General features: G+C 40.7%; 1 protein-coding gene across 1 annotated transcript in view; it reads left to right on the forward strand.

The window, feature by feature from the left end:
• The first annotated feature begins 2,375 nt into the window (after positions 1–2,375).
• Positions 2,376–19,456, forward strand: part of LOC113412151 (heparan sulfate glucosamine 3-O-sulfotransferase 3A1) — an 89,784-nt gene continuing 72,703 nt past the window's right edge. Inside the window, exon 1 of the mRNA XM_026667610.2 lies at positions 2,376–3,772. Coding sequence (XP_026523395.2) covers positions 3,375–3,772 — 398 coding nt within the window. The 5' untranslated portion in view covers positions 2,376–3,374. The remainder of the gene's footprint in view (positions 3,773–19,456) is intronic.

Here is a 19,456-nt window from a genome sequence, read left to right on the forward strand (position 1 = left end):
ACCAAGATTGAGAAACTGAACTTGAATGCAGAATTTTGGAGGGAGTAGTGCACTTCATTGGAGAAAAATATAATCAGGGGTTCCCTCTGGATCTTTGTATCTGGAACTGATAACAATGAAATAATCTTCTAAGGAGCTAGATCTATTTATTTTATTTATTTATTTATTTGATTTGCCAATTGTTTACAAGATAATAAGTATAAGTGTATACATAGTTGTGAATACATGAAATGGGTACATATAAGAAAAATAACAGAATAAGAGAAACAATAGGACAGGGACGGTAGGCACGTTGGTGCGCTTATGCACGCCCCCTACAGACCTCTTAGGAAAGGGTGAGGTCAATAGTAGACAGTCTAAGGTTAAAGTTTTTGGGGTTTGGGGAAGAGACTATAGAGTCGGGTAGAGTATTCCAGTAATACTCTACAATCTTGACTATAGGCACATGCTTAAGTCTCCCATTGAAATCTGCTGGACTTTGACAAGGCCTCCTTTGGACTTGTTTATTAAGGAGTAGAAGATATGTCATCCTTTGATATTTTTTAAGCTGATAAAAAGCCTGCTTCATGGCTAAATTTAAATTGCAAGGAAACATGAGAGAAACTGAGTAAAAAGTTTCATAAACATAATTTGTCTAATATTCCAGAAATTATTAGAACCATTTCAAGTGACGTTCTTGTAGGCTTTGATACACTTAATATCAGAAGTCTGAATGTAAAATGCAGTTAAACGTAATAGATCATTCAATCTCCAAGAAGAATAGTGGAACAATGAGAAAAATTTAAAGATTGAGTGTATGAGTGTGCCTGTACCGGTATAGGAACTGCCTCATAGGTGCAATGATTTCTCTGTATTTTTTACACGTTTTTATAAATATAATCCTATAATTATTTTGGATCTGACCAATTTATGCAAAAGATTGTTGGAGAAAAGATTAAGAAAATGGATTCAGCTCTAATAAATGCTACTCTGTTGCAGAGATTAAGAATGAAATCCTGATATGTGCAGGGAATCTTCAACGAACTGCTTGTAAAAATATCATGATTACATACATGCATGCATACATACATACAGACAGGCAGACAGAGATAGAAATAGATATATATATACACACACATATATGTATGTATGTATACATATATACATGAAAAATGCTGAGGGAGCCAAGCATGAAGTGTATACACACACACACACACACACACACACACACACACACACACATCATACATACATTTGCAGATTTTTATTTTCAGCCTGAAATACAACACCGCTTTGGGGGAAAATGTGTGAGATGTTTTGTGTCACTGTTTACGCATAAGCATCTGCTTCCATCTGCAGTGCAAACTGTGTGGAAGTGCCCATTGCTATTTTGTCTTTCTGGCTGGGCTGTTCTACAATAGGCCTTTAGCCAAGATGCAAAAAGCTTTTCCTGTTGACTTACCAGCATCTGGTACCACACCAAATGTTAAAGAGACAGGACCCCTTGCCTGGAAGTTCTGTATAATCCTAACCTGGAAAAACAATTAAAAAAATCTTGTGGGCCCGGTTTGGATTCTAAATACTTGTGGTTACTTTGCTGTGGAACTGTGTTGTATACTTCCTTTAAATATTCCTGCTGGCTGTGATCATTTCTCACTGGTTTTATTTTTCTTTCTTTCAAGACAGTAGACTTTAATTTTTCTTGACTCTCCATATGTCAAGTGGCCAACATTAAAGGAGGACCTTTATTAGATGTGTGTAGATCAGGGTAATTTTTAACAAGATTGCATTCCTGTCTGGCAAGCGGGGAGCGAAGAATGCTCTTCTCAGCAGCCACCAGAAGTAAAAACTTTTTTCTCATCGCTGCATTTAGTCAACCTCAAAGAAGGTTCCACGCACACGAGTCTACTAGGCAGCAAAGCCACTCAGAGGCTTTGCTTGCCCCTCCGCCTTTTCTAAACAGTTTGACGGACCATCATACTCAGAGCCAGCTTTATCCTAAGCCGGCACCCACACCGTTTCCCATCTCTGAAATGGGATTCACCCTCAAAGATGCGGGGCGCCCAGTGTTTCTATCCCAGCAAACATCTGTGCAAATTGTGTGTGTGTGTGTGTGTGTGTGTGTGTGAGAGAGAGAGAGAGAGAGAGAGAGAGAGAGAGAGGCAGGCTGCACAAGAAGATCCAGAGAGCTTCACCGAAGCGACATTCAACCGTAACGAAACCTCCCTAATTCTGAACCGCAGACGCAGAAACTCCGGAACCTGGCGAAGGGGCTTGTCCTGATTAGTTCTGTCCCCGCCTCCATTCAGAATCCCCTCAGAAAGGCAGATCCGCCCCTCTCTCTTTTCACAAACTCTTATTGGTTCCTGGGCACGTCGTTTTAACAGGCCGAAGGTGGGGGGAAATGTTTGCCATTCGGAGAAGTTTGAGCTACAATCGAGAGCTGCACGTGTGGCAGCCGCCAGAGCAGCCGGGAAGAGAGAATCCCACCGGGAAGGTGACAGGCGAACGCTTGCGATAGACTTTCCGCCAGTCTGCCCAGCCGTTCGCGCCAGGTGAGGACTTCTTTCCACCGTACCCCACCTTTGCGGAGGAACCGCTTTGGGACAGCAGGGCAGCTTCTGCTGGCTTCCTTGGAACCGACCGCCGTTGAGTCTTTCCGTCGGGTTCTTCCTTCCGCCGAAATCCAGAAAGTTCCGCCAGCGCTGGTCCTGGAGACAAGAGGACCAAACCTGTGCTCAGTCCCATCCCACCCTGGACTGCCGTTTAAGAATGCGGAGGTCACCCCGGCAGCCCAGATCTCCGCCTAGCTAGCTAGTCCGGAGGCGGGAGGAGATGTATCAGCTGGAGATCCTCGCCCGGGTAGCGAAGTGCGTTCCGCCGGCTTCTCCGGATCCAGCAGCTTCTTAACTTCCCGGGATCTCCTCCGCCTGGCTGCAATTTCAGGCAAGGCAGAAGGGCAGTTTGGAAGGCGGCCGCCCATTTTACCAGCGCTTAGATGCGTTGCTTTCTTGGCTAGCTTGGCTTAGTTTCCAGACGGCCAACTCGACCCTGCCGAGACCCTCCCCAGTAGCTGGGGCGCGATGCTGCCGTCTCTGCCGGGCCCTTGCTTCATCCCCGAACGGCAGCCTTTCTCCTTCCCTTCCCTTCCGTCCCTTACGCCTTTGGAGCAGAAGCCCCCGGCTTCCCGCTAGCGCGCTGGAATGAGGCGCCCGTGAACCCCACTCCCCGTTGGAGGAGGAGGAGGAGGGGGGGCGACTATAGCTCTCCTCGCCATCCTTTACGGTGACGGGTCCGGGTCCAGATCGCCCGTCCATGGGGCTGTCCGCTCCCCGCCGAGTGCAAAGCGGCTGAGAGGAGGGGGGCGATGGCCCCTGCGCGGGGGCCCGCCTAGCATGGCCCGGGGAGGGACGCCCCCCGCCTCCTCGTCTGGCCCCGAGCCCCTGCCCCGCCGCGCCTTGCGGAAGCTGCTGCTGGTTCTGGGCTCCGTGCTCATGTCTCTCTACGCCAGCTATTGCTTAGCGGGGGCAGCGCGCGTCCTCACCCGGGATCCGGCCCCGATTCCCGTGGCTCAGGGCGAAGAGACGGCCGGCACGCCCCGGGATCCCTTACTGCAAGCCCAGCCGGGGGGAGAAGGCAACAAGCGGCTGCCGCAAGCGGTGATCATCGGCGTGAAGAAGGGCGGCACCCGAGCGCTGCTCGAGTTTCTGCGGGTGCATCCGGATGTGAGGGCGGCGGGCGCCGAGCCGCACTTCTTCGATCGCAACTACGGACGGGGACTCGCCTGGTACCGGTATGTACGCGGCTCCGCTGCTCTTGAATGGCGCCAGCAGGGCAGGGCAGGGCTCCAGCCTCCTTAGGTGTGTCAGGCGCGGCCCTTCCTCTCCCTTCCCGAGTGGGTCGGAGAGCTTGGGAAAGTCGCCGGGAAACCAGCGGGCTCCCTTTGGCTTGCCTGAGTTTCCCAGCTCTAAATTTAGAGCTTCGTTGACAGCCTGCCTCACGCATCCAGTTGAGAGAAGAAGAAGCCAGGATACACATCTGGGAGGAATTCTCTTCAACTCTCTCAAATTAATACCCAGACTAAACTTGTACACCCTGGTATGGTTGCCTTCTTGGTATGCCAAACCAAGCATGCCAAGGGAGCCAAGGGTGAAGTGTTGGGAGTGCGGTTGTTTCTGAGCATGTGCGAAGTATCCTTGGGCTCACTCAGAAATGTAGGTATGTGTTCCTGGATTGAAATATTTAGGGAGAAAAAGCCATCTGGATCTCTAGGTTTATCTATGTGTCTTTGGGACTCTTATGGGATGTATTCTCAAGTAATCCAAACTGCCTCTTAAACCTGCCTCTTAAACCTGGCTCCCTCCTATTTTGCATATCCACCACCTCCTTTTTCCTTGTAGGGCTATTAAATCTGTAATCCTTCTTTCCTGTAGTTCCAGGGCAGCCTCTGGATTGGGATGATCTCTTATCCATGTAGGATATCAAGGGAAGAAAAAAAATCATCCCAATTATCAAAGTCCAGTTGAGGACCTTGATTTTTACCCCTCTCCCCAAAAAAGTCCACATATAACTCCATTAATTCATCCCTTGAGTTCAACTCCCTCAAATTCTCTTTGTCCTCTTATCTTCTGCCCCCTAAGCAGTAACTGTCCCCTACCACTGGTACTCCTTCTTAAACTCACCTTTGTCTTCCTATCTAGCCAGCACCTTTATAAAATATTAGAAGAGGAAATTCTTTGCAACGTTTACCCCAAACCTCTCATTTCAAGCCTGCTATTCAGTCCATGATATTCTACAGGAAGAGAAAGAAGCTGTAGACAATGTTTATTTTACTCTATTGAATGAATTAGATTCATTTATGTAGAATATATTTAGATCTTTCTTTCTTTAACCCTGAATTCCAACTGCATTCTTGTCTGTGAACTCTTCAACCAATGGCTCTTAGTTCATTGATGTGCCCATACTGGAGATTTGGGTTTTTGAGCCACAGAACTAATAAAAATTCCTTGTGTGAAGTCATTGATTTGCTCTAAGTCCTGCTCCAGCACTTTTTTTCATTTTATTGTAACAGCTGCTTCTTTTTACACAGTTTTACACCTTTTGCATGTATTTGGAAATGAAACAAACTGTATAGATTCCAATATAAGTTTTACCAGTTGAAGTGGTCCAACTGGTTTCAGATTGCCAACTTGGCTCTTTCACCTACTCTGATCCTTTTGTATAAATATTGCAGACAAATTAAATTGACCTGCAGACTTGTCCATTCCAGTAAATAAATCCTTAAGTAAACTACATTCCTTCCATGAATCTACTTTCCCCGCCATCAACCCTGTTCATATCTGACCTTTTTCAGCCTCAGCATTGGAAGTAAGCTTGCATGGCATCTGTCCTAAAGTGCCTTCAGCCTTATCTTCAGAAGTATAAAGAAAGAGGTATATGAGCAAAAAGAATCAATCAAGGTCTCCATTGGGATGAAGAGGGAACAGACAGAAAAAGAGATAGGTACTAAACAAAATTTCAGTGCAGGAAGTTTTCACCAACAATACAATGAGTGCCTGTATGAAATGGCTTAGCACTCAGGGAGGAGATAGAAGAGAGATGCTTTAAATCTGCATGTGTATTCTAATCATATATGTTTACATTTTGAGAAGCAGGCAATATAGAAATCTGACTTTACAGCAACAGCGGCTATATACACATCCCACAAATTACCCACAGTTTGCTCAATTAGACCAATTTTCTGAATCATGCACTCAGCTAAAATGTGGATTGCATTTCATGAGATGTTTTGTGGAAATACAGCCAGTGTCCTCTACAAGAAAAATATTGTTAGTGACTGACCCGTCTTTCCTTCCTTCTTTCCTTCTTTCTTTCCTTCCTTCCTTCCTTCCTTCCTTCCTTCCTTCCTTCCTTCCTTCCTTCCTTCCTTCCTATTAACAGAATAGCAAAGTTTTATATGGTATGATTTTTACTCCTAGACTTAAAAAATTAAGCTTAGGCTCACTGTTTTTTAAGGATTGTAAGTGTTCTTTCAAGTATATGTGCCTGATTTCCCCACCCCCCAAGCTCTGGACAACATTTGGACAGATCGTAAGAAATTAGTGCAATTAAATGCCTTTCTTCTCCTGTAAATATTTCAGCTATTTGCTGTTTGCTGTCTTAAAGTAATTAGAGTGACAGGAAAATAGAGCTTTGCAGAAAATTTCTGCTACTTCCCAAGCTATCTTTCTAAAAATTAAAAGCAAAGCCCAGTTTAGAAAATTTCATTCAAATCAGTAAAATTTAAATTAATCATTTGTCTCAGTAAAAACAGAATACTGTTAACGTTCCTTGGGTTGGGACATATGGTTTTCAATCAATAATTCATAGTTGTGTCAGATGTTTGTTTTACGAAGAGCCAGATGTCTTAAGAGCCAAGGAAACTGTTTTATAAAGAGCCTTGTTATTGGTTTAGTTAGTTCAGTTCCGGCTCCTCTACATTAAGTAAAAAGAGTTAAGATATCAGTTTTTCCCAGCCTTCTATGGAAATGACTGTCCCTCTCTCATATACTGGGTGTGCCTGAAATTGTGTGTGTGTGTGTGAGAGAGAGAGAGAGAGAGAGAGAGGGAGGGATGGAGGGAGACTTAGGAATTCATGTGTGTAAAGGAGTTGCTTTATCACTCTCCAATAGTTCTTCCTTATTTCAATTTCTATTCACTCGTGTCAATATTTCGTGTCTGAATTAAAGTATTATAATTGGGAATAGGCATTTGTAGGCTACAATTGCAGAAGTGATGCAATCCCACTGAAAGACAAAAAGATGGATAGCCTTGTCTCCATCTCGTATTTCTCATTAAGATTGTTCAGACAGAACTTCTCTCTGCACTCTGAGGCAGCAACTTACAAACACTCCATTCCACTTTACTCCACAGGTTGTCCTCTTAGACATCCACATTGTGCTCTGTGTTCCTGTGTCCCCACAGTGGTGTTAGTTTTCAGGAGCTTCCCTGCAGCTGAGCCGATCAATGTCTGACTCCAACTCCTGAGCTGCAAAGACAGTTTGTAGTGTCAATTCCTAGAGTGGCAGCAGGTGCTTTCTCATTGGTACATCCTCACTCTGTTCCTGCTCTACAAAGGCAAGGCACTGTGCTGTTTGCTGTCATTTTGGCAGGGCTGGCTTTGTCTTCAAGAAAATATGATACAGGATAAGGCTGCATCCACTTTTTACACCGCCCTGTTAGTCATCTGGCAAAAGCCGTGGTTGGATCATGGGAAGTACGATCATAGGATTATGGGGCTGGAAGGGACAACAAAGCCAGTCCAATCCTCTGCAATTTGCAGAAAAAGACCATCTTAATCCCATCTACGAAGGATGGCCTGGGTAGAAGTCCCAGGGTTGTGTTACTGTTACAATGTCTTTTATTAAAATAAATCTGGATAACTATAACTTATGGCCATTATTTCTGTGCATTGTGTAGTGTAGACAATGACAAGTTTCATAGGGATGATCTGGTGGTGATCTGTAGGTATCCTAAACTTGTTATTGTGTTGTGTGTGTGTGTGTGTGTGTGTGTGTGTGTGTGTGTTGAAAAGATTCTTGTCCTAAATGTCAATCTGCCTTGTACTTTCTAGAAACTGCATGTTGGGAAAGCTGGCATGTGCCAGGATGGTGTGACATAATGTGGTACAGAACAAGAGAGTTGTAGCCTCACCTTCTGGGAATTCTAGTTTCAATACACCTGGATGGTTCTAGGCTAGAGCAGACTGGTATAGTGTCTAGGTTACTGGACTTGCCCAGGAATGGACATACATATTTTCCATCCATATCTTGAAGACAAAGGATAATGTAAACTAGGCACCTGTTAATGCTGAGCCAAAAGAGAATGCTTTGAATCAATATTTTGATAGCATTAGAAAATCTTTCTCCTCCCCCCAGGTTTTTTTTTTAAACAGGCACAAGTGATTTGAATACTACTTTTAAAAAATTACTAACTGCATGAAAGCTTGATTAATTTGCCTTGTCCTCAGGAACATCACCATGCAACTTAAACATATTGCCTGCAAATTATTAGACTGCTTTCCTGATCCCTGATAATTGAATCAAAGCACTGTGATTAAATTAAATCTTAGAGACACCAAGAACCCGTCAGAACTCTGACATACTAAGGAACTGGTTGGAGTTTGTCACTCGGGCTCCTCCTATAAGAAGGAGTGGCTAAACAAACTGTGGAAGTAAGGTACTTTCCATGGTTTGTTTAACATCTTCTGGCTTGTTCTTTTCCTAACAAGCTTGTTAGGAAGTAACACTGCAGTCTTTCTGCTTTTGATGGCATGCTAAACAAACCACAGAACGAGCTTCTTGTGGGAAGCCAAGTGGAAACAATGGAGTTGTTCACAGCAGGTGGAAACGTTGGCTTAGTATCGTATGTGAATGCAGCCAATACTGAACAATGCCAAGTAGCCTGGATGTATATTCACTCATTCTCCCATCACCTGCACAAAATTATCTTTTATAGTGTTTTATAGAATTGTATGAAAATCTTAGCTCAAAATGTTTTCTTGATTTTGTTTTTGTACATTTGGGGGAAAGATTTGGACAACTGCCTTCCTCTCCGACAGCTGATACTTTTGTTGTGCTATGACTGGGCTCACACACCATGATAAGTCATAAGATAGGTGATCTGATATTGGCTTAGCGTAGTGTATGAATGCAGCTAATAAAAATGTGTTCAGTAAACCATGGTTAAGCAATTCACAATTTATTTTGAAACAGCCACACTGAGTAAACCCTAGTTTATCATTTAGCATGTAACATAAACTCAGACAAATATGTTTATTAATGCAGTAATTCTTTAAAGAAATCACTGTGTCATGGTGTAAGGCAGGGGTGTCAAACTCAAGGCCCGGGGGCCGGATCCAGCCCACAGGGTGCTTAGATCTGGCCCTGAGGGTCATCCTGGAAACAGTGAAGGACCTGCCCGTGGTGCCTCTGCCAGTGAAAATGGAGCTCGGGAGAGAAAATTGAGTTCTGGAGCACGTGTAGCCCTCCGTAGCTCCATTTTCGGTGGCAGAGGGTTGCAGGAGGTCATCACAGCCAAAAATGGAGCTCGAGAGCTGTTTTCACTGGCAGAGCTCTCAGGCCATCACCGGCACCCCCAACACAAGTGACACTGAGCTGGCCATGCCCAGGCCCACCCCACCATACATCCCCACCCCACCAAGCTTAAACACAACCCTGATGCAGCCCTCAATAAAATCAAGTTTGATAACCCCTGGTGTAAGGCAAACTCAGCAAATATGTTCATATATAGCCTGTTTTGACAAAATACTTAAAATCAGTTTGATTCACAGGTTAACAGTAGTGGGTTTAGCAGAGCAAATCAAGGATAACTTTAGAACTGAAGTCATAATGCTGGCTGCAGATTTCAATCCATGCTCTGCTTGAGAGGGGAAGTGACGAATTCTAGGAAAAACGTATCATGCTTTTAGTGTTTCTGGAGATATTATTGACCATATTTCTACCTATCACTGTCGATATTGGAACTGCCAGAAAACTAATTATAGAATGTGCAATTGTGTATGTCCCTGTTTACTGCTTTGATTCCACTCTACACCAGGTACACGACCAACAACAACCTTAGTAGTCCCATTCCCAGAGTACAGAAGCATCTTTTCAAGCTATTCATACCTCTTGTTTTGTTTTTAGCAAAACGTTAATACTGGATAGGCCAGCCCATATGTTTTGAGATCCATGTAGTTCAGGAGAAAGGATACCTATAGCCCATTGAGGAAAATGCTGTTTTGACAAGAAATCATGGTGGGATGGACTTGCAAAACTGTCATAAATGCCCCTGATAAAAACAATCCCTGGTGGTTCTCTGGACTCAGAATGGAAGTGTAGAAGTTTGAATCTACCCAGGAAGAATATTTAAGCATGGTATATAAAATCATACATTGCAATGTCCTACCTGTCAATGAATACTTCAGCTTCAACCATAACAACACAAGAGCACACAATAGATACAAACTCAAAGTTAACCGCACCAAACTTGATTGCAGGAAATACGACTTCAGCAATAGAGTGGTCAATGTCTGGAATACTCTACCCGACTCTGTAGTTTCTTCCCCAAACCCCAAAAACTTTAACCTTAGACTGTCTACTATTGACCTCACCCCTTTCCTAAGAGGTCTGTAGGGGGCGTGCATAAGCGCACCAACGTGCCTACCGTCCCTGTCCTATTGTTTCTCTTATTCTTCTTTTATTTTTCTTATATGTACCCATTTCATGTATTCACAACTATGTATACACTTATACTTATTATCTTGTAAACAATTGGCAAATCAAATAAATAAAATAAAATAAAATAAATATCCCCATTTTCTATTTACAAATCACACTGGGGAGAAAAGAGAGACTGTTCCCAAATCTTCAGCACACCTTGCAAAATCCAAATAGCAGGACCCTAATTACTTCATCACATTAGCAGATGGGAAGCAGAAACATCCTAGGACTTTCATCTTTCCTCTTACAGCCATAGAAGCCAGGAGCATAACAAAAGAGCCTTAACTGGAAGAGAGAGCTTTATGTTTTATATGCATGGACCTGATTCTTTGACCTATGCTAGGAAAGCAGACAATACTCAACTTTCTGGGCATACGAAAATATAAACATTCTCTCACTAATACTGAGCAATATCCAAGTAGAACAATGGGAACAATGCAGAAGCAGTAGCCATTGCTGTTTCAATTGCCTAATTTATTCTACGGTCCTGGGATTATCTGATGGTTTTGTTTGTTTTTTGAAATAAACCATGATCATCTAAATGCTTCCACCCTTCTGCAATTTATAGTAAGTAAGTAGACCCCCCACTTAGGTCTACTTACATGGACCAAATGTGCCCTGCCTAGCAGTGGATGTGCCCATTCCAAGATCCATTTTGTGACACTGAAAACTGAAATATATGTATCTTGAATTTGTAGTAGGTCAACTGCATTCCTCCCGTGAACACTGGAAAAGAAAGCAACACAGTATGTTATTCTATTTCAGCCCTTTCTCCCCATCAGATTATCCCATCATAGTCATGAGATAGGCCTCCCTTCTGGCCTACATAGAAAATAGATGACATGGGGCCTAAGTCAGTGGAAGAACAGTCTGTGAATGGAACTGACAACTGGGATAAAAGACCAGTAGGTAACAGCTAATGCACATGTGGAATTGGTTATCATGGAGTGGAAGACCAAAAGAAATGGGATAATGTTCAGGCCTCAATCCCCCATTACAAGACACTGAGAAAAAGCATGGCTGTTGTGATATGTACAGAATAACCCTTGAGTAACAAGGATATGCATATTGAAACGTTTATGAGAGTAGTTATGAATAATTATTCAGCCACACACAGATACACTAAATTGAGTTAAAGTTTACTTTAAGAAATAGTACAGTCCAATAAATGGTCCAGGTCATATACATTTAACAGTCCAAAGAATATCCAATTACAAAGTCTTCTTACCCGTTGCCTTTGTCATTTACAGTAAACAAAGATATCAAAGTATAAGCACAGCATAAATACAACAGAGAACCTTAGATAGCAACAGAATGTCAGAGAGAGACAGAATGTCAGAGAGAACAGAATGTCAGAGAGAACAAGCTATGATCTCTAGCTCCTCTTATGGTAATTTGCAATATAATCAACCAATCGGAATATAGCATAAATCAATACAGTGATTTTGTCTTAAAGCTACAAACATACATTGTTGGTTTATATATTGCCAACCCAACTAAAATTGGTGGACAGATTCCTAACATTGGCTACAGGACTAAAAAAGTTGGAAAATACTTCTTTTGGACAGGCCTTCCTCTAGTTGTACCTCTGAGAGATTTTCCAGCTCTTAAAAAAAAAAAAATCCTCTGAGTCCTCTCTCTATCATTCCACTGTCACAGTGAGCCTCTACTGACTCCTTAGTGCTTTTTCTGAATAGGACTGTTCCTTCCATTTTCTGCAGCTGGGATTCTAGCAAGTCTGTAGTTGTGACCAATTGAGTCATTGATTTATACAAACCACTTTCAGAATGGGAGAGTTTTTAAAAAATTAATAAGGCTTGGATATAGAAATTACCTGAAAAGATAGCTTTAATCAAGTCCAATCAAATATTGTTAATGGGCTCCATTTTTCATTCCCCAGGAAAGGAAAAAAGAAGCCACAATGAGGAAATAAATATGAAAGCCATAGGGCAATTGCCTTATTTGCAATTTGCAGATGCTTCTCTCACGTACTTCTGTCATTTGAAGTTAATAAAGTTGTGTCCTCTGGCAAGTTAATATGAAAATAGCTTGTTGACTCAGCAAGCAATTTGTCTTTGTTGCATGGTAAAAATTGTTTTGTTTCACCATCAAGCACCCAGGAGTAAAACAAAAGGGCTCCTGAGCTGGGATCAGTGTACATTTAGTAATGAAAGGTCCATGTTATTATCAGAAATCTTTCACATTAGAAGGCCAGGACAGGAACGTTAAGGTTGCAGTTGTAGGGTTACTAGCTGTGGGAATCAAACTTGGTGGAATGTATGTCCAATGAAAATGAGCAACAATTTTTTTCCCCATAGAAATATATACAATTTGCATCTACTAAATAATAGGTCAACCAAAAACATGTGCATGTGAAACTCAGAATTCTTCATGTTTCCTAAATATATAAAATAATGTGAATATTGAAAAAGGGTCCTTACTGAACTAGAACAGTTATATTAAAATATGGACACAAACACATTTCATTAGATGGAAAACTCAGTGAAGTGTGGGTTAGGAAAAATGTGTGCAAAGATATATATGAATGTCCTTCTCTGATATCAATGTGAAAATGGACCCCAAATAGGCTTTTACAAATTGGGCAACATTTGGGGAAGAACAAGAGAATGATAGTGAGCATATTGGCAAATAATGAGTATTAGTTTTGCTTTTTTCACATTCAGTTTTCTCTAAACCTCTGTTATAGAATAATGATGAAGGCAAGAATAAAGTAAATTATGGGGAGCACTATATCTTCTTTCTCTGAAGATAGCATTTTTTAGTCCAGTGGGACTTCACAATTGGACTATTAAATTCAGTGTGATTGCAGATATTATCACCTAGCTAAAAGAAGGTTCTTGAAATGAAAAATAGGAGAATGTTGTCAATTTAAGTCCCTTTAATCTTACAGAGGCTGTGATATATAGATGATTTTTAGAGAATAAAAACTTTTTATTCCTGAAACCTGAGCTTGTCTGTGGAATGGTTTTTTCTTAACTGTGCAGTTATCCAATTTTACACGCTTTGAAAGAGGATCAAAAAGGAAACATTTAAAGTTCTGAGGCTTTTCACATATATTTTAAGTACTTTTTTTTCTAGACTTGGAAAATAAACACCTGATTCTAGAGACACTGCATGGACATAATTTCTGGCAGCTATTCAGTGAAATTGCTTATCTTGTGATCCTAAAGAAACATGGCATATATTTCATTACCTTCAATGCAATATCTTAGAGAGGAAATAACTTTTGCATTCAGCTTCAGAAATGTGCCAGCTGAAGAATGCAGAAGCAAATACACATTTAGTAAAAATATTTTTTGAAGTTTTTATGATTTTTTTAGACAGGTGTATTGATCTTGAAAAGCATTTCAGTGTGTGGGCAGTTTCACTGTATCCATTGTATAATAAAGGGAAACTCAGACAATAATCCTTTGTTAAGAGTACACCTCCATTCTTCTTTACCATTGGCTATCAAACTTATTTTGAGAGAAGATCTTGTGTAACAAAGTGGTATAATTTGTTACCAACAGTGCTACACATCAGGAATGTACATACTTCATATGGTTCCTTTTCAGGTTGTAGTATGAGAGGAACAAAATGTGAAGGGTGGCTGCATTTGAAAGTGCATTGGGAAATGTATTTTTCAAGAGCATTGGTTTATTGGTTAAATATTCATTTATTCATCATTCAGGTTTCTTTTGGTCATGATCTTGTTGGTTGGTTGTTGGTACAAATACAGTAAGAACCAGTTAGGTCAAGGCACAGTCTATGAGTTCAAAGTTCCATGAAAGCCAGCTGGGTGACTATGGGTCAATCACTCTCTCTCAGCCCTAGGAAGAAGGCAGGGAAATCTCTTCTGTAAATCTTCCATGAAAACTGTAAGGACTCATTCATGAAGTCAGTAGAATCAAGAATGGCTCACAGAGAAAACAGCCTAAGGTAGGTTCTCTGATATTTGCAAAATTTGACTTGATTATTTTAATGTTGTAACCTGTCCTAGCTTAGCTTATCTACACACTGGATATTGATCTCAGTGGCACAATATTTGTTACATGAATTTCTCAGAAATGTGTGCCTCTCTGGAATAACCACATATTGTGTTCGATGTGGTATGGATCACTTTGATGCCACTACCCTTCTAAAATGCTGTTCCTGAAACCTCAGTATGAGAACATCGATCTGCTAACGTTTTAGCGATTAGATTCCTGGGAATTGGAGACTCAGCTATTTTTTTTTTAAACAATTACTTTTTCAGGGACCTGGTGTTGCAGAATAAGTATCTAGGTACCTCTCTTCAGGATCATGATAACTGGAATGAAAGAAATGTCTGAAAAAATATTATGAAGAGATTCATTATTTGTCCTGTTTAGGAGCTTCTTACAGGGTTCATTCTGGCCACCTGGAGAACATAATCATTGATCTTTTATTTTTATTTTTTTGCTTAGTAGCTAAAATATCAGCTTCAAACATGGATCACATCACCATCAATTATACTTATCAACCTACTTTTTAAGGACTTTTTTTTCTCCCAAAATACTTTAAAAAAAAAAAGTGGACAATTGAGTTTCTGCATATTCTTGAGTTGTATGTACAGTATATATGCATTCTATCCATTTAGAACCTTTTTTCCTTATAGATAGGCCTTTAATATACCATGACCTTATTTTTGACTTGGTCTGATGTTAAAAGAAGGTACCTACAAGTAGATCATCCACATTTCCTCTCTGTTGTTGGCAGAAGGCACCCCCACTATCACCATAATTTTTTTTTTTTTTGGGGGGGGAGGAATCTGGTTTAAAATGTATACCTGTACAGCTGTAAGCAAATATGCAAGGTTTTTTAAAAACAGTTTTAAAGCAAGTGTAGCTACAGACATGTGCATTCATACTGAGCTTGCTTTTTTAATATAAAAATTTACCTGAAATGCAGCTTGATACTTAATTGCAAATGGAACTCTACACTTATGATTTGGGACAGTGGTGGGATTCAATTTTTCTTTTACTACTGGTTCTGTGGTTCGTGGCAGGGGAAGGATCAGAGGTGATATTCAGCAGGTTCTGACCAGTTCTGGAGAACTGGTAGTGGAAATGTTGAGTAGTTCAGAGAACTAGCAAATACCTCCTCTGACTGGAGTTTTTACAGTATCCTTCCCCTGCCACACCCACCAAGCCATGTCCACAGAACCGATAGTAAAAAAATGTGAATCCCACCCCTGGGAAGGATACTATAAAATCTCCAGTCAGGGGTGGTATTTGCTGGTTCTCCGAACTACTCAACATTTCTGCTACCGGTTCTCCAGAACTGGTCAGAACCTGCTGAATACCACCTCTGATTTGGGACGTGTGTTCATTCAGGAATAGACATGACAGATTCTATTCCCCTACTGGGAAAAATATATGTACTGATATACTAACTTAACATATTAAAAAGCAGATACAGTGCAGTATTCATAAACATGTGGCCACTGCATAGCTCTTGTGAATGGAGAGAGGGAGCAAGCACAGAGGCTCTTCTAAACAAAGGGGTCCCTGAATAAATTCTCTCTCACATTAGAAAGGCTGAACCATCTGGATGTTTTTACTGCTTAACTGAAGATTGTTCCACTCCATTATCAACTCTGGGGTTATTTGAATTCATAATGATGTCAGGTTATGGCAACTATATTCCTTGGTTCAAACAAGCCATTAATAGGTAGTTCTCAACATACTACCACAATTGAGCCCAAAATTTATGCTGCTGAGTGAGACATTTGTTAAGTGAATTTTGCCCCATTTTACATTCTTTCTTGCCACAGTTGTTAAGTGAATTAGTGCAGTTGTTAAGTTAGTGACACGGTTAAGGGAATCTGGCTTCCCCATTGACTTTGCTTGTCATATGGTCGCAAAAGGTGACCACATGAACCAGGGATACTGCAACCATCATAAATACAAGTCAATTGCCAAGTGTTTGAATTTTGATCACATGTCCATGGGGATGCTGCAAGTTTGTAAGTGTGAAAAATGGTCATAAGTTACTTTTTTTCAGTGCCATTGTAACTTTGAACAGTCATTAAATGAACTGTTAAGAACTGCCTGTATTTGCTTTCATCTGTTCCTGGACCTTGTATCTTTTGGTAGTTAATTAGACTGTGTCTTCCAATTCCCCAATGTAGCCACTATAGTAACATCCAACTACAGTAGCAGCTATTGGGAAGAATATCTTCTTACAAGATTGCCTTCTACAACTCAGAGAGGCTTTTAAATTCAAAGAAGAATAACAGCTTAGTGACTAGGAAGTGACTGGAAAGTTCAGTTTTATTGTTACATTCTTTAAACAGTACTCAATCTTATTATTTATTTACTTATTGAATTTATATTGCCGCCTATTCGCCCATGGCAACAAAACTTCCTTTGTATAACAGTCAAAGTTTTATCTTTGGTTTTTGCAAATCAGCATGCTCACAAATAAATGTATTGGAAATAAATGTATTTCTGTTGATCAGATGAAAGAAAAGAAAGTGAATAAGGGGAAAACTTGGTTTTTCCTGAGTGTTGACTACATTTTGAGATTTACAAAATGACTGTAGATTAATTTCAAACTTCTTTGTCAGAGTTTTAGGGGTGGAAACTCAGGTTGTCTGGAGGTAACCTAACTTATCAATATTTTTCAAGTCTCTTCTACAATACCTTTTGAAGATTGGAATTACAAAATGTGTTTTTCTCCCTTCTTCAAAGTCTAAAGGCCATCATGTTTGAAGTAGTTAGATCTTTTTAACTGTACGAAGGAAAGGAAATTTCCAAATTATAACTTTCATGATAAAAGTTAGAGAAGCTTCTTAAACAAAAATGTTAAAAGTGGAGGAAATCAACCCCATTTTCTTTGGTATATTGTCTAGAATGATGATGATTTAAATGTATTATGGCTGCTTCCTTCAATAGACCCTTGGCAGCAAATCCAATTTCATAGTTAAACAGTTAAAAACATAACAGAAAATGTGATAGTCCATCCTAAAAACAAGTCCAACAATAAAACATGATGGAAGCCTCACAAACATACTTTTATGCCATCTTTTAAGGACCTTCTGGAGCTCCAAGAAAGTAGGTATTTATGTATCTCAGGGTACGGAATGCTGTTCCAGAGGTTGGGGGGGGGAAGCAGCAAGAGAGAACATCCATTTCCTCTGTCCTTCAAGATGACAATGTTTAATTGAGTGAACCTGAAGCACACCCACTCTGCCCAAATAGAATGACCTAAACCAGCCTAAACGTTTTGCTTATTGTGCTCGTAGCTTTCCAAATGTTCTGATAGTCAGCACAAAAAGACCCGTTTGCAATGAGGCTCAACACAATTAAACTAGACTAATGCGGTCTGTGCATATTTATGCTAAAATATATTAACAGAACTCAATGTTGGGAATGTGCAATTTAGAAGTCTTTTAACATCAGCCTCTAGTTCGCTTTTCCTTTTAATTAACAGAAGAAGACAACAGTGACCCCTACAGTTTTAAGCAGATTATGAGCGACAGCTAAGTACAGTAAGGAAAGATGAAAGAAAATGTTTTTTTTTTTTTTTTTAAGAAAAGGAAAAAGAAAAAGCCCAGAAAGATCTCCATGTTGCTTTTTCAATGGAAGATTATAGTAACACTGGGGCAAAGACTGAGTAAATATGATTAAACTCTTTTCAGCAACAGCAACAACAGTAGTAAAATGTACTGTCATTCCAGAAAATCTGCCTGTTAGTCAATTAAAGCCTCTCTATTTGCTTGCAGATCAGGATAAAAAGTGCAGCACATGTTGATTCGAGGGAAACAAAATCTCTGATTCCCCCTTGAAATAAAGCAGACAGCTTACAAACTGTGAATCCCCAACTTGTGATTTAGAAGCTGCAACACCTATAAATGTGGATTGAATATTAGAGGGAAACGTGAAGGCCTGCAGCAGTTTTTTTGGCTTCGTGGCTGCAAGTTCCCAGGTTCACAAGGGAGTTGATGAGAGGGAGAGGGGGAGGGCAGCAACTCACAATGGTCTCATTGATTTAAAAATTGAGGAACCGCTGAACAAGTCTATTGAGCAGACAGAGTTCAGTAGCAGGTGAAGTCTTCCCCAACCCTTTCTGAGCACGTAATGTGACTTTGTATAAAACCTGGAGGGAGGAGAGAATGAGAAAATCTTATTCAGGTTGTGTTAAAGTGCATGAGAACAACACAGTGCTCTGGTGGTGGCGGCGGGTAGAGAAATTGTCTCAATAAAGCATATTAGAGCAAAGGGCTCTTTCAAAAGGAACTGCTTTGTTCCTGTTCCTTTGTTGAACCAGCCATGGACTGGCTTGCTTACTAGAATTCCATGATCCTGTCAGTCAAACCATAATATCTATTTTGTATACAGGTATTTACATTTTGCCGTTGTTTTTTTAAGGCTGCCACTATTTATTAAAGGAACAAATGCCTTCAGCTTAGAGGCAGTATAAACAGTTGAAAGATGGTTTCTGTGCACTGCTTTCATCTGAAACTCTGTGGGGGATGAATAATTGCATTTCTTGAAATGTTGGACCTGGGAATTTGCATTATAAGTACTAATTTGTCCATGAATAAAACTGGAATGGAATGAATATGAAGAACATATGAACAACGGTTGCAGGAATTGGGTATGTCTAGTCTAGTGAAAAGAAGCACTATGGAAGACATGATAGCAGGGCTCCTACAAAGAAGAGAGGGCCAACCTATTTTCCAAAGCACCAGAAGGCAAGACAAGAAGCAATGGTTGGAAACCAACCAAGGAGAGAAGCAACCTAGAACTAAGGAGAAATTTCCTGACAGTGAGAACAATAAACCAGTGGAATAGCTTGCCCCTCAGAAGTTGTTGGTGCTCTATCACTGGAAGCTTTTAAAAAGAGACCAGACAGCCATTTGAAATGGTATAGGGTCTCTGTTTGAGCAGGGGATTGGATTAGAACAGAGGTCTCCAAACTTGGCAACTTTAAGACTTGTGGACTTCAACTTCCAGAATTCCTCAGCCACCTATGTTTGAGGACCCCTGGATTGGAAGATCTCCAAGGTCTCTTCCAACTCTATTGTGTAATTTTGTTGTTCTGAATCTAAACCAAAGGAAAGTTCTTGGTTTCTTAAAAGGACTGGGAGGGAAGCCTATTCCAGCAGCTGGAGGCAGCTGTGGAATATTGCTTCCTGTGTGTGGCTCCCCATCCATGATAGTTCAAGTTCTTACTTAATGTGGAAAATT

This window comes from Notechis scutatus, chromosome 2, assembly GCF_049901735.1.
Source record: "Notechis scutatus isolate UNSWTSFEM ecotype Mainland chromosome 2, rNotScu1.2, whole genome shotgun sequence".
NCBI classification, from domain to species: Eukaryota; Metazoa; Chordata; class Lepidosauria; order Squamata; family Elapidae; genus Notechis; species Notechis scutatus.